General features: G+C 33.2%; 1 protein-coding gene across 4 annotated transcripts in view; it reads right to left on the reverse strand.

Moving 5' to 3' along the window:
• Positions 1–17,229, reverse strand: part of ADK (adenosine kinase) — a 410,069-nt gene that overhangs the window by 357,594 nt on the left and 35,246 nt on the right. For all 4 annotated transcript variants that reach the window (XM_031682313.2, XM_072971270.1, XM_072971268.1 and 1 more), the window contains exon 3: positions 1,887–1,940. In XM_031682313.2, coding sequence (XP_031538173.1) covers positions 1,887–1,940 — 54 coding nt within the window. The remainder of the gene's footprint in view (positions 1–1,886; positions 1,941–17,229) is intronic.

Raw genomic sequence — 17,229 nt, forward strand, 5'->3', positions numbered from 1 at the left:
ATGTTGAAGTATTTATGGGGAAACATTGATGTCTGCAGTTTACTTTGAAATGCATTCAAAAACCAAATGAAGTAATGGACAGACAAAAGAATGAACAAACAGGTGATAAAGTATAGTAAAATGTTAATGATAAAATCTAGGTTATGAATATATGGATTATGGATTATGAATATATGGATCCTATTTAAAATTTTTCATAATAAAATGTAAGAAAAAAATCAGTCTACCCATGAGGGTGAACTATATCACAGACAGCTAAAGAAACTGTAAATGAATTAACACATTAATATGAGTTACGTATTAAATAAAATGAAAATATTCATATTATTGCACTTTTCCAGTATTTTTAATATTGGTCACAGTTTAGAAGGCCCAAAGGAAACTCTAGGTTGACTAGTTACCTAATTCCCAAACCAAAAAAAGGTGTTACCAGGCCTATAAGTAATAAGCAACCAACCAATGGTCCAGTGACAATCACCTACCCTCATTGACCATACTTGGCAATAAAGAAAGAAACTGTATAAATTATCTGGACAATATATTTGAGAACCCATTATGGAGAGTATAATCCAATGAAGACAGAACAAATATAAAAATACTGATGAAAGGCCAGCATAACAACGGGATGTATCAACTGTAGGAACTCTTATAGAAATCCTTCCTCTGCACATCGAGCGTACCATTTTATGATTAACACTTATTACAATCTCTTCAATAAGAGAGAAGAAAGAAAATATAATTTGGAAAATATTCAGGACAGAGTTTTTAAAAAGCAGCTTAAAAAGTACTTGGAAAAATCATTACTTAGTCTTAAAAAGAAAATAATAGTCTTGAAGCACTCTATCTACAAAAAAAAGTTATTCTCCATACACAACTGAAGATTATATTAAACTAAACCATGAGAGCCTTGAATCAGAAGTTAAAATATTGTTAACATAAGGGAATGTCAAACATTAGGGAAACTTCCAAGGAAGTTTGTAAAATTCACCAGTGTATTTATAAACAGGATAGAACCTTAATTATTATCAAGAACAAGGGTGGTCCAAGGTGAAGGTATAGTCAGTCTCAAATTCCTAATTCTTAATTCTAGAATATTATCTGACATTAGGTATTTGCATAATAATTAAGGTTATCAGAACTTTCTTATTGCTCTATGATAGAAAAAACCTAGACTATTAGAAAATAAAAGCATATATATTTTGTGGGGGGCTTCCCTCTTTGGACAATCTTATGATATTGCAAAGCAAGAAGATGAATTTTTGCAAGTCTCAAATCTATAATTTTTAACCAAAAACCTCATAGTTCCTGTGAGGTAGTAATATTTTTAGATACTACCATAGGGCAGAAAATTAGTAACAGAGATGTCCCAGAATCCTGTGTACAGTTACTTTCATCTGAATAATAGAACCCTAAGAACATTAAATTTTTATAAGGAAACAAAATTTCACTCACATTTAAAACTTTATATTTAAAGTGTTTTACCTTGTGCTAAACATAGTTAGGCATTTACTTTTTCATAAGGCAACAAAAGAAAGAAAATTATATTTCTCCATCTTAAGCATAATGTGAAAGTCCACTGAGCAAGAACCAAAATTAACAATGACAATTTAACACTTTATCTAGGGAAAGAAAATGAAATGACAAATTTCCCAAAATACCCTTAATCTACATGACGGAATATAATACTACACATTTTAATGTACACACAGGAACAATTATTTCCCATGTTAACCTTATGTAGTATAAATTATCCTAATCCTATTAGGATTAGGATCATAGTATTTATTACATCTTTATATTTTATACTTTATGGAATTTTTTAAATTATACATATCAATGCCATAGACAGAGTAAATTATGTACAATCCAGGGTTCAATGCACTCACAGTTCCTTGTGTTTGTCTTCAGCCAAGATTTGGTCATTTGGTTTAAGAGAATATCTGTAACACAGAAACAGAAATATGCTGGTCATATAAACATGTAAGTATGTTTGCCTCATAGACATCTGATTGTGGTATCAATATACAGTCAGTTTACCCCTATCAAATAAGCATTATTACATGGTTAACAGGTCTGTCTTAATTGATAAAATATTAAAAAATGCTCAAATTCTCTGATGCTCTATTAGTCACTTCTACAGACACCTTCTCAAGAGCTGAAGCCGGATCAACTTGACCATGCTTTGAAAACATAAGGTATCTTCAATATTCTTCTGTAGTGAAATCATCTGTAATGTTCTAATCATCCAGCAGTTCAAAACTGAAGAAACTACTACAATGTTAAGAATTTAAGAATTCACAAAACAATATGCAGTTATTCATTTGTTAAATACATAGTAAACTTACTAGGTAGTGTGACACAGGAGGAAAAATATATTCTGGAGTTCTCGACTAAATCACTGACTAGCTTAATGATCATAGGCAATTATTTCACTTCTTTAAGTCTAAGTTTCCCTGGCTATAAAATAGAAGCTACCATAACTATCAGAACAAAGATCTTCCAATAACATATATTTATACTGCTGAAGAAAAAACAGACTTTCTGAGGAGTACAGAGAAATAGATAAACAACAAAGGACAGGGCTTCAGTTTCCACTTGTATTTATCTCTTTTCTAAAACTAATCTGTCGGACAATGGATCAGAGAGGTCCAAGGTCCAAGCGGAGAGGTCATGTAAATTCTCTTTTCTTGGTGGGGAGAGTATAGCTCAGTGGTAGAGTGCATGCTTGGCATGCACAAGGTTCTGAGTTCAATCCCCAGTACCTTTACTAAAATAAATAAACCTAATTACTCCCTCCCCCCAAAATTTAATAAATTAATAAATTATCTTTTCTTGACTCCCCTTCTACAAATGCCTTTACTCACTTTATAAAAAGAGTGGCAAACCTCTCACTCATCCTGAATGGAACTGTACTGCATTACCTGGGTATAAAAACCTCTGAAGTATTAAACAAGGAATGATTCATAATATTTTGTCTGAAAACCCTTCCTTACTTAAAGTATGACAAATTAACTATAGGGTTTCCTGTTTTATATATTGTTACTATAAAGAATGATGCTAGAAATTAAAAAGGAGGAATTGTGATATGACATTCCAGCTTCAGATATATTACGGAATGGGGCAGAAACGTCACAATTTTCACTTAAAAAGTTTATCATTTCCATCCCATGTTCATCATTAAAGAAGATGTTGCTTTTCAGGGAGAACCTGCTGAAGCAAAGCTAAGCGAGTTTCTAAAAAAGAACAAGAAAGATAGTGTCAATTTATTTCTTCCAAGCAACATACTTAAACAAGGCTCCCTGCCTTCCATTTATCTACCAAGGAGAAGATGATTGTCACAGGAATACAATGAAATCATTTATTTGAACTGAAAAATAAAGCCAGACTTTTTCTATCAGAAATTAAAACTGATTGGTTTGACAATGAAAAGCAGTTTTGCCAACAAGGTTCCAAGGCAGACAATGGCTTTAAGCTGAACAAATGGCTTTCGCTAAAACATGTTTAAAGGACTTGATAAAAATATTTTATCAAAAAAACACATTTTTGACATAGGTATATCGAAATAAACAATATTTAACTTCTCTCAGCACCTCCTAAAATGCTGAAGTAAAAGCATGCCTATAAGTAAAACACTAACAGATATAATTACTAGTTATTTAAGAAGACTTAACAAAGCCTTTTTTGGTATACTTCCCAGAATTGCAAGTCTCTAATGACTCTAATAACTGGCAAGTCAAGTGGTTTCTATTACTTTCTTCCAACAAAACTGAAGGATCTAATCAAATTATCAGCTGGCAGATAAATAAAAATAATTTTTGATGATACATCATTTGATGCTAGAAGAGTTCAAATAATTGAGTGACAACTGCTGAAACAAAACTCTGTTATCATTCAATTAATTATGTGAACAGATCTCTCAGCACTTATACCACTAAAAGAAAAAAGAGGCAATAAAATTGATGTTGAACATGGTCTTATTGCAGCACTGAGTATTATGCACAAAGGTTGAATTAATTGAAAAAAATTAAAGATCAGCTTCACCCATCTCATTAAAAGAGGGAAGTCCAATAACTTTATTTTTTTCTGTTTAATAATGATTCAACATTTTAACATATTTATGTTGTTTTACTAACTATATGCTAATCACAATTTAATGACTAGGAGATTTTTTTAAAAAACTTGACTTCACACGTATTTGTTGTAGAGACATATGAAAGGGTGATCAACATGCATGAAAGGTTTTAATGCATAAAAATACATTGCCTTCATAATGTATGCATAATATATTACATGCAAAACATAATTCATGCATAAAAACTCATCACACAAGGATAAAATCTGGTGGGGAAAAGTGTAACAGAAATACAAATTTAAACAGAGAAAGGAATATAAAAATTTTAAATGTTAAAAAAAGCTTATTTGTGTCTTTTAATAAGTGAATAATGGTAAGTATCAAACCACTATGGTATTTAGTCCACTAAAATTGTGATTTATCAGTTTTATTTAACATTATAATATAAAAATCACAAATATTAACAAGTGAAATACTTTTTATCAAAACATTTTTATGGAAGTTACAAAGTTTGAAAACAATGGATTTGACATCTGTGTCTTAGCAAAGTGCTTGGTACATATAAAATAGGAACTCAATCAATGCTACTTTCCCTCTTTCTCTAGCTGGCTAGTGATAGAGAAATAAAAAACATTTCTTGCCCTTAAGGACCTCACAATTCAGAAGACAAATCAGAATAAAAGTAACTGCTCATAGTGTGGTAAGTGTTACAGTAAAGTTAGGTACAATGTATAGTATTCATACAAAGAGGGAATAATAAACGGGGCTACTTCTCACTGAAACATTTAATGTCAATGTTTATTTAAATGTGGGGCTATAATTACAGGCAGTTCTCATTTTCATTTGTATGTCCTGTTCTGCCAACCTAAATGCTGTTGGTAGAACAAAAGATACACAGCCTTTTGAATTCTTCTATTACAGTTAACTTATTATCTGAATATTTGACACTTTAAATTAATAAACTTCAAAGAGAAAATTCAACTTAGTGAAAGTAGATGGCCACATATACTTCAACTTTCTACTATGTCTTTTCCAGAATGATACCAAAAAAGAGCCTATTTTTCAGTTGGGTTTTGTTTCCTAAAGACATGATTTTAAAATGTTCTGGTTTTATATCCATTCCTTAGATTCAAACATGAACATGGTCTCTTAAAATGCCAGAGACAGCAAAAGGTATTCCAGCCTTTTTTCTACCTGAATTTACCAGAGGGAAGAGACATACACTCCAGTCAGCAGAAGATGAGGCAGCAGGAGAGAGCGCAGGGAAGGGCACCTCTTTATTCCTGCCACAAGCCCCTACAAAGAGAGCCTCTGAGCCAGTGAAAGAACATTAGATTGCAAGTCTAAGACCTGATTCTGCCATTAAGTAGACAAGCCATTTAATTTCTCTGAAGAGGACAAAACTACCTATGTGACAGTGTTCCTATGTGGATTAAAAATGATAATACATGCAAAGGGCCCAACACATTATCTAATACATAATAAATACCCCTCCCCTCTTTATTAGAGGTGCCTGCACCTCTATAAAATGAATAATTCAATAAGCTCATAAGTGAAAGTGGGGAAGATATTAAAGTGTTTCACATATTTTGAAACAACTGCATGACTACAGATTTCCATTAAGGAAATATCAGAGAGTTCTGTACAAGGATGTCAACTAGAGCATTATTTATGAAAAAGTAAAACTGTAAACAATTATGCCATCCAAAAAGGAGCCAACTGCATCAGTAAAGTATAGTTCAACCACAGGGAAATGGTACAATATTAAGTTTAAAACAAAAGAAGAAAGATTGTAAATACTCCCAAAAAGAGGTGGAAACATGTATGTCAAAATATTATATATTCTTTGTGCTCTTTCAAAATGTAAATAATATTTTTTTGAAATTAGAAAGAAATATTTTAAAAAATACATATAACACTTTAGAATGTGATTATGATACTCATCTGGATGTAGTTTTCACTTAAATTTCTCAACCAATGAATCTGTAAACCTCCAAAGATTAGTTAAAAACTTATCTTGTATTTTAAAAATTTAAATAAATTTAAATATTTTATTGTATAAATATTGAGAGCAACAGGTAACAAATAAGTAGGAAGAAGGGGAGAGGGAAAGGAGGGAGAAAGAGGGAACAAAGAAGGAAGGGAGAGGAGAAGAAGGAGTTCTTTCCTCACTCTGAGCTGTTTAAGGAAGACATACCTGAAGCAAACAAACAAACAAACAAAAAAACAACGAATAAAACCCACTAATGCCATTCCCACCATGGGCAATGAGAAAATGGTATTGTTAATTCAGATTTATAATTAAATATCATAATACATAAGTAAAATACATTATAGGTAACTATTGAGATATGCTAGAACAGCGGTAATGTGCTACGAACAGTAGTAAAACGAAGTTTTGGCCTTTTGTAAGAGACTGAAACAAACATTATTTATTCAAGTATGCTCTTTCCCTGAAGAAGATTAGCATAACAGAATTTCAGGCTCAAAAAGATCCTTGACGAGAAAGTGAAGTCCACAAACAGCCCAATCATAAACGAAATGCCCTACCCCATTTCACAGATAGTTTATGCCAAACCAAGACTTTCTACATAGCAGGATGACAATAAAATATTCCATTAATACTTGCAATTAAGATTGCCTTCTGAGAAATAAACAAGTAAAATTCCAGAAATCTGCAAACACTACTTCACAGACCAAAGAACCCTAATGGTATCCTGTAGTTTAATAAATCTGACAGAATCAATCAGGTAGACAGTCTGGATATTGCAAAGATTTTAAACAACTTCACATGTTTAACTGGCTCTTGCAATTGAAAAATAAAAGTTAATTAAAACACACTGGAAAGAAAGAAAAGAGAGACCAAACATATTAACCACCACTAATTACTAAAGGTAAAATTTAAGAGGCTTATAAAGTAATAGATTAAGAGTAAACCATGGGGTTAGAATGCAAATAATAGCAAAAAGTTACAAGGTCTATGAAAATAGTATTTTAAATTCTCATTAGTAAACTAGATGAAGATTAAAACTCAACTGGAGAAGGCTGGAGGAAAAATAATTAAACTAGATTTAAACCTAACACACCAAACTATATTCTTTTTTTAAAATTGTTGATAATTATTCATAGTGACTAGCCACATATTTTCATTAATAGACATTTTTAAAATGTGGTACTTGTAAGTTGTCTCCACTTGGCTCTTAGGCCACATCAACAAAATTAGCACACTTTATATCACATTTCCTATATATTTCTAAGTACATTCTAATCTGACTTCTGTCCCTATCTGTCACTCCACTGTTATTTACCTAGCTGAGGTTACCACTGACATGCTATTGTCAAATTCAGTGGACTTTTGCAGGCTTTATGTTGCCAGAGATGTTATAACTGATATTATTAACCACTTTGTCATACAAACTCACTGTACTTTGTGAGACCCTGTCTTAGCTCTCCTGCTAAAAGCTCACCATTTCTTCTCTATCTCCTTCGGTAATCCTTCTTCATCTATTCATCCATGAAATATTCTATCTTCCAACCACTTCTCCTTTTACTTTATGCTCTTTCTCTAGAAAGGCTCGTCTACTGGTTGCTTAAATATCACCTATATAATAATCGTGGTAGTAGTTATGATGATGATGATGCTAACGATGATGATGATAATGGTAATAACAGCTAACATTTATTGAATGGCATTGTGTCAAAGCACAATTAAACATAACATTTACTTATGATAGAGCCCTTCAGTCATGAATCCTCTACCCACCATAAACATAAATCAGACTCTCTTCTGAGTATGCCCACCTGGATATCACATACTCATTTCATGCATGAACAAAACTGAACTCAACCTCTCTACTCCCTCTCATACTAACTCAGTTATAAATAACAACATCTAGTCACTCTCAAAAACTAAAATTGAAATGTCACCCCTGACTCCTTTGTCCTTTTCATTAATCAAGTCTTACCTTTATAACACCACAGTATTAATGAACTTTCTCCCAACTATCCTCTCCGAACTATAACAACCAGGTCACCATCTCTCAACAGATCTAACACTATAGCCTTCCCTAATTTATCTCCTCAAATCCCCTGGTCTACTGCAGACACACTGGTTTATGTAATTCTAAATGTAAATCTGACCATGTCATCCCCCTGGTTATTAAATCCCCTCAAGATGTCTCCATTGTTTGTAACAGAGATGAGAGACATTTCGAGCTTCTTAGTAGCCAATAGTATTAGCTAACATATGGCAAATACATAAATTATCTCATTCAACCCTTACATTGTAATATTCCTATTCTAATATTCCTATTTGACTCACAAGGAAACTGAGCTTCCTTAGATTAAGAAATGTAACCAAAGTCACACAACTACAAGTTGTTCCAGAGCACAATCTTAACCACGGTGATAAAGCAATTTCTTTCTATATCTGTCTCTCCTCAATTAGACGAGCTGCTTAAAGGCAAGAAATTTATTTAACATTGTAGTCCCAGTACTTGAAAAATGCTGATGAAAAATCAGGTGCTCCAAAAAATTTCTATGAGCTCAAGTGAACTGTTAAAAATAAATCCATGTTTAGGTAAGCCTTAGGAATACCATTTCCCTCAATATTCAAAGTCAGGTCTGAACATCAGAGAAGCTACAAAGAACACTATTAAAAATATCTGGAGCAAAATGAAGTCTTCATAAATGAGACCATGTTCATTTAGTATTCATAATTTAAGTCTTAACTGAAGAAACTCCAGAGCAACTCAAATCCAATTCCATAATATGAAACATAAAGATTCAGAATTAAATACCAGTTTATTTCAAATTCTAAGAATCTAGAATTCTAAAAGAATCAAAATAGTCAAAGCTCATCTTTCTTTTAATGAAGGTTAAAGGTAACCAAGTTAAAGGAAATATTCAAAATTCAGTAGCATTTCCAAATACCAGTAATAATCTAAAAAGTGTTATTGAAAAAATATTCTACTCACAATAGCAACAACCATATTTTTAAAATACCTAGAATAAACCTAAAAAAAGTACTTTTATAAAGAAAACTGTAAAATTCTGCAATAAGACCTAAGTTGCACTGTCTAATATTATAACTACTACTCACATGACTAAATTTAACTAAAATTAAATAAAATTTTAAAATTCTATTCATCAGTTGCACTAATCATACTTCAAATGTTCAAAGCTGAATAAATGTGACTGCTGGTTACCATACTGGACAACACTATATAACATTTTCAGCATCACAGAAAGTTCCAGTGGACAGCGCTGTTGCAGATATAGTAAATTACCCCAGATTTCATTGTTACTTTTAATCGCTTCTGAATGGTTTGAATGTTTCCCAAAAATCATTTATTTTTATAACAAATTTAGCAATGATCACTACCACAAGATGTATAAGTCTAAAAAATACTATTAATTTTGTAACCCTGTATTTAATGTACTTAGAACCTATGTGTCACTGAAATATATAAAAGAATACATAAGCTAAATGGAGAAATATATGTAGAGACAGAAAAACCCATACGGTGAAGAGCTCCTTTTTCCAAATTAATCTATAAATGTAATGCAATCCCAAACAACATCTCAGAAAGAATCTTCATAGGAATCAACAAACTTATTTTAAAATCTATGGACAAAAGAAAAGAGCCAAGAACAACTAAGAAAATTCTTGAATAAGAACCAAATGTAGGGACTTGCTCTATCCGACAACAAGACATACTGTAAAACTTAAGTAATAAAATAAAGATACGGCTGGCATTAGTTCAAGGACAGACAGACAGACCAGGAGGGGAAAAAAAATAGAACCAAGAAACCAAACTAGAGGTAAATAAAAATTGGCACTGCGGATCAGTGAGTAAAGGCTGGACTATTCACAATACAGTTATAAAGCAGCTGATTTCTGTAAGAAAAACTTTCTAAAAACGGTATCCCTACTTCATATCATATACAAAATCAATTCAGGCTCAATTAAAGATCTAAATATATAAAACATAATGTTATAACTTATAGAAGAAAAACACTGCAAAATAGCTGTATAAAGACTTAACTACAAGTGTCAGGACATTTCAGAATTTGTAAAACAAAACAATAATAGTTTTTAACCTAATATACAGAGTATCACAACACTCCAAAAATACTGTTTGGCGTGTTAATGTACACTCTAAATACACTGTTTGGAGTTTAACATACACTCTAAATACTGTTAGGAGTGTTAATATCCACCTAATACACACTCATTTATCGAAGTAATTCATCGTAGTTCATAAAAATAATTCAGCTGTAAATTTTTGGCATTGAGTAATGAGCGCTGAAATTTATGACCAACTACTGTTACTCTCAGTATTTCTGTAGTGGACATTAAGTAATATCTTTCATGCATGCTTAACATTAATCAAGATTTACCTAGGGTTCACATCATTACACTGCTAAAGATTTACATCACTGAGAAAAACATAGTTTCTAAACTACTCTAGCTTCTCTTTTTAAAACTGAGTATTTTCACTTCTGATGATGATTTTCATTTCCCAATTATCATTTCATTAATTCTCTCATTCCTCTTAACTTCTGCGATATTTATCTGGTGTCAGAAATAATTAAGGCAAATCTGTCTTATGTATTCCTTCCCCCCGTTTTCCATCCCTATTAATACATACTCTTTCTTTACTCTCCATAATTAGACCAAACTCATCTGGAAGTATTTACATGTTCCATATTTCCTTCTCCCCTCACACCCACTGTGTCTCTTCAATATGCTGAAAAAGATTATTTTCAATAGCTTACTTCCTGCCACAAGTGTTCCTACTTATTTTCAGTTGTTATATTTGGCAAATTGGATACATCAAAACTGACTAACTTGACTCTGCTTTTTCTTTTAATTAGATAAAGATCTTAATTTTTTCTTATTCAAGGGGAAAACTAGCTTTAAAATCTTCAAATAAACAATAGGATACTCTAGAAGAAATTTTAGTTTTTTAATATCAAATGAGTATCTATATTTCTGAATCATGTCAATGCTTGCTCTATTCTGGAAACAGGTCAATTGCAGGCAACATACCATCCTTCCAACACAAGAAGTGCACTGTTTTGAAAGCTTAGTCAAGATGAGAATTGTTGAGTCTTTCAACCTCTCACAAAGAAATCAGTAATCTACTCAAAGGCATTAATTAAAACTGAATGCTAACAATTTTTAGAGCAAATTACACACATTTTTCTCACCTACATTATACCTGTAACTGAAGAAGAAAAGAATTTCATTAAGTTTAATAAACCTTTACATATCTACTTAATTTATACTCAAAAAATCTGGATATAGAGTTTTCCACTTTCAAATTAATACTTCTATAGTAAGATAGTGGAAAATAAAGAATACAGGCTTACAAGTAAAACAAATACTCTGCACAATGACTGATACAATTTTTTGGTCATGAACAAAGGCCTTAGACACTAAGTTATTCTTTATGAGGATAACTACCTCATAAAATTGTCATAAGAGCTAAAATAATACCATATAAAAACACGCTAATATATGCTGAATAAATGCTATTATTATCAGATAATTATTAAAAATTATTATACTTTTATTTTTCTCCTCACTCTTGAAAGTTTTTCAGAAGAATTTTCCATGGCACTTCTTTAGATTCAACCCTTTTTTGCACACCACTCCAACGTGCAAAGACCATTAGGATATAATGGTTCTTGTTCTTTTAAAAACTGCTCTGAAAAGCGTGACATAGCATGTGGAAAACATAACTTCACAAAAATATATGTGAAAAAAGTATAAATATCCTCATTAACTTTTAACACTTAAAATTCCACTTAAAAAAGGCTTTTCAGTCAGATATAGTTACCAAGTGCCTAACGCGTATGCAGCACTATGCTAACAGTCACATGACAAATGCTGCATGCAAGGCTTATACTATGGATATTTAATTATATACCTTGTACAAAAAAGAATGTTGAGCTTCCTCTCAAGAGATCAGAAACCAGAAGAGAGTAAGCAAATCAGAATCAAGAAAGTCAAAGGAAATTTTAAATTAAAGAAAAAAAAGTCTCTCTTATTCAAAATACTACCTATTTGAGAAATTAAGATTATCACATAAATTACACAAAATTTTAAATACTGAAAACAAAAGATAAGACCAGAAATCAACAAAAAGCTTCAACTAAAGGAAAGTAAGAAAACCGTTTTGATTTATCCAAGGATTGCTCTGACACAGGAAACAGGCTTACTCATTCTGAATCCCTCAAATCTGCCATGTAGTTATCAATTCTTAGTTTGTACAATAGGTTTAAATTACCAAAAAAAAAATAATCTAGTTAATAAATAAAGATAGTGTGACATGGCAGAAAAGGAAACATATAGAGTCAGGAGATACAGATTCTCTCTCAGGCTTGCACTGCTAATTGTAATCAAGGGAAAACATTTAACTTCACTGAACCTGTTTTTTTTTTCTGTTGTAAAAAGAATAAAGAGGATTAAAACATCTCCAAATTTCAATGTATCTCAAAAATTCTATGCAACTGTAGTCATATATTTCCTGCTATTATAGCACATATAATAATAGTGAAATACACACACCCCTTGGACTTCATAAACATGGCAGAAAGACTTAAATAGGATCAAAAAGAACAGTAATATAAGCATTGAAAGTCAAAAGGTTTCCACAAATTTCCAGAAAAAGGAAAGCAGATGAGGAACTCAGCAGCACCAAAGAAACTAAAATCTCAGTTCCAACGGAAAGAGTCTACATATGATAAGCAAGCCCAGAACACCTGCAGAAGCCCTAAATCTCAGAAGACATGGATAAGGCATGGAGCTCAAATTAGGGGAACAGTCTACCATCTCACCCTCACAAGATAAATCAGAGATAAATTAGAGGTTTATTCCCTTGAGAAACCAAAGAGAAGCATCTCTGAACAGAGGGACAGCTGGCAAGCCAGAAGCAGGGAGGGACAGATGAAACTGCCTAATTATGGTAATTCTGGCCCTCTTTCTCTGGCCAACTCTAACAATAAAGCAGCTTTATACCTTCAGGAAGGAAAATGAAGATTTTTCTATAAAGAAACTGAAAAGATTCTCAAAACAGACTTCCAGATACTAACATTAAGGGTCATCTCCCCCCTCCAAAAAAAAAACAGACTTTTAGCATAATTAGGCCACAATAAAGTCCCACCAGTCAACAAGTCCAACCCACACATACCAACCTGCTAATGAGGTTTCAAATGAGGGGTACTTGGGGGGAGGGGTTTTTGAAAAACAAATTTTCTTTGCATTATTTATTAGTGCTCTTGGCTATATAACAAATTCACCCAAAACTTGGCAAATTAAAACAGTAGTTATTATCCCACAGATTCTGAGAGTCAGGAATCCAGAAGTGGCTTAGCTGAGTTTCTCTGGCTCGAGGTCTCTCATGTGGTTTCAGTCAAGCTGTCTGTCAGCCAGGGCTGCAATAATCTCAGAGCTCAACAGAGGATGGAGAACCCACTTCTCAGCTCCTTTACACGGTTGTTGGCAAGTCTCAATTCCCCACTGGCTGTAGGCGTGAGGCCTCTTCTCTCCAGCCATTTATGCTTCTCACAAGGTGTCTGAATGTCCTCAAGACATGGTGGCTAGCTTCTTTCAGAATGAGTAATCCAAAAATAAGAGACAGAGACAGAGAGAGAGAGGGAGAGAGAGAGAACATGCAAGCAAGCGCAAGCAAGTAAGACAGCACCCACGATGGAAGACGCCGTCTTTAACAACCTAATCTTTGAAGCAACACACCATCACTTCTGCCATATGCAGCTGGTTACGTGGATCAACCATAGTGCAATATGGGAGGGAATAACTCACAGGAATGCCAGCAGGAGGGGATCATCGGGAGCCACCTTGGAGGCAGGCTATCCCAGTCTGCCTTCTGGTCCCCAAGGATCTCTGCCTCCCGGTTTTCAAATCCACATGTAGTGCCCTCCCACATTACACCCAGTTTGGTCTGTATGACCAATAGCAAGCATATGGAAAAAACGATGGCACATCACATCCAAGAATAGATTATAAAAAGACTGCAGCTTTTTTATATTTATGGAAAATCAACTCTCTCTCAAATGACTGGCAATAGGGCAAACAGCTGCCATTTTTTAGGACACTCAAATGCTTATCAGGTGAGGAACTGAGGCCCTCAGTCCAATAGCTCTTAAGAAACAGGCCAGCCAACGACATAAGTGAGCTTGGAAGCAAATCTTTCAGCCACATTTGAACCTTACAATGATTGCCACACTGGCCAACAGACTGACTGCAACTTCATCAGAGACCCTAAGCCAGAACCACCCAGCTATGTCACACTCCTAAACCCTCAGAAGCTGGGAGATACTACATGTTTGTTATTGCAAGCAGCCAAGTTTTGGGATAATGTAGTACACAGCAATAGATAATTATTACTACACAGCAATAAAAAAACTATTGAAGTATAAAAAAAAACTTATAAAAGCAATTCAGGACTGTTACAAAAATATTTAACTGTACAGAATGCTGAAATACAGGTACCCTACCATGAATGTCAGAGTTTAGAAAATATTCATCCAGAGTTTTTCTTATTCCTATGCAAATAAACAGAATAAGCTTTTTAATGTCTTACATTTAACTACAGACAGCCAACAGTCACCAAATATTGAAGGAAAGTCTCCACTGTGAAGGAGAAACATCACAATAAGCAATCAGAAGAGGACAATTCACAGATAAAGCAGGGAAGAAAAGTGAAACCTTCAAAACCCAAACAAAAGCAACTCTAATTATTATGCTTAATTAGACAGACAAGGGAAAAAAATCTACATTCATAACACAAGAACAAAATGTTACATAATAATAGTTTTCTAGCATCAAGGACCACAAAAATAAAAATCCTAAAGGCTTTTATAGAGAAAAAATTGGTAATATAAAAAAGAGATATATGAGATGCTGGAAGACAATGGCCTTCAAAATTCTCAACAAAAACTCTGTATTAACCAGTTAATAAGATTGAAGGGAAAAAAATGTAAAAGATCATCAGACATACAAAAGATTAAAAAAATGACCATACATGTACACATGCACTCTTTCTCTTAGGAAGCTACTGAAGGATATGCTATACACACACACACACACACACACACAAGAAATCAATGAAGAAAATATGAGACACGGGAAACAAGAAATCTAAAAGGAGAAAGTCAAAATAAGTTCAGGTAGAGTACTATTTAAAAGGACAAAAAAAATGAGACAGGTATAGCAACACAATTAGTTCAGTTTGAAGCACAACGATGGTGAACTCCAGAAGGGAGGTCACAGAGGAAAAGAGGTTGATAGACTTACTGACTTTGAGGAGGAGGAGTGGTGGGGAGAGTGGTTAACAGGCACACAACAGACTTAATATATTGAGTGGCTACTGAAAATTTGAACAAGTGTACAGAAAATGGTACAAATGAACACAGAATGCAATAAATCATGGCAAGAAAAACAAAAAGCTTTATAAGTAATCAAAGTCTGTAATTTTGTTCATGATTTAATGTAATATAACAAAGTGGGGAAGATGAAGAAGAGGAAATGGTGTTCATATAAGAGAGATAAATCCTTAGCTATCATAAGAGAGTCAACATGCAAAATCTAAAACTGACAAATCAAGAAACAGCTAGAAATACAGACCTCAGAAAGCCCCTAAGCTTAGAATTGCTAGGTAGGTGGGTAAGCACGAGAAATTAACGTTCAATTCTCTTAGTCTCCCAGTAAACATTCAAGAATGCACAGAGGTTTTCCCAAGTTACTACAACCTGATCAGCAAGGAAGGAAGTAATCAGACTCTTCAACAATTTTTTTAAATCAAGAAAATATAAAAATCCTGTTGAGAATGGCAAAAGCAAAGTTCTCAGAAGGTCAGAGGGAATCCTCTCCACCATCACCCCAAAACACGATTTGGTCATTTACTCTCCTATCTGCAGACCAAGTGTGCCTCTCCACATGGAGTTCCACTGCATCCTCTATTCTGGAATCCATCCTAATCGAATCATGTTCTTGTATCCTTTGCTTACATTAAAGGAACTTTTATCCTTTGCCTATCCAGTCAATCATCCTTATGAAAATCACACATAGCAATATTAGCCTATTGTTAAGACACAGACAGATACTAGGGGGAAAAAAACAGCTAACAGAATTTTAAATGGTTTCGTCTAGAAAAACAGCATTTATGGGGAAAAGGGTAAAAGCAAGGGGAGAGACGGAAGAAGTCGCAAAGAACTGATTTTTTTCCTTGAAAACATTCAGTACCAGTTTAACTAGTTTTTAACTAGTACTAGTTTTACAATGATAAGTATTTTTCTATTGAAAAGATCACATACTTCTTTTTTGAAAATCAGAATCACAAAAACAAATACTTTATCAGAAGAATTTTGACAGTTGACTCACTTTTATAGCATAAGATACTAATAAGTATATATTTAATCATTAGTTATAGTACCTAACAGACTATTCCAGGATAGTTTATTTTCACACAGTTCAAATATAAAACACTTACATAAATATGGTCTGAAATACAAGTTAAACATAGTCTATTGAAATAATAAGGACCTTTAAAATATATTCTGGAAGAAATGGCCAGAGATATAAACAAGGAAATTCTCTACCTTTTACGATCAAAACTTGCTTTTTATCTCTACATACTTATTTCAAAAGTAAAGGTTACATTAAAACCCTCACCACCACCCAGAAAAAAAAAATCAGACTTCAGCTGGCCATTTAGGACCAGCTGCTAGTGAAACAAAGAAGCTACTTGAGCTCCCAGTAGTGTCAGCACACAGCTGCCAGATCATAATCATTCTGTTCACATTTGCACAAACTTTTAAAAACAAACATTCAAAACATAGTATAGAGTGAAAAAGAAGCTAATTACCTAAGACTACCCATAGTATTATCCCATAAATACAAACATTTATCTCTGGGTTACACATGCCTAAGAAATGTCTGAAAGCATGTTCTGAAAGCATGTTCATCAAAACAGTTTAACACTGGTTACACACGTCATAAAATTTCCAATTTGTTACTTTCTCTTTGGATTTTTATACGCTATGTGAATTTTTTTTAGTGACCATCAGTTAGTTGATTTCCTGGACAAAACATCTCGCACTAAGCAAACAAAGGAGATCTAACTTCA

The sequence above is a fragment of the Vicugna pacos genome, chromosome 11, assembly GCF_048564905.1.
Source record: "Vicugna pacos chromosome 11, VicPac4, whole genome shotgun sequence".
Taxonomy (NCBI): domain Eukaryota; kingdom Metazoa; phylum Chordata; class Mammalia; order Artiodactyla; family Camelidae; genus Vicugna; species Vicugna pacos.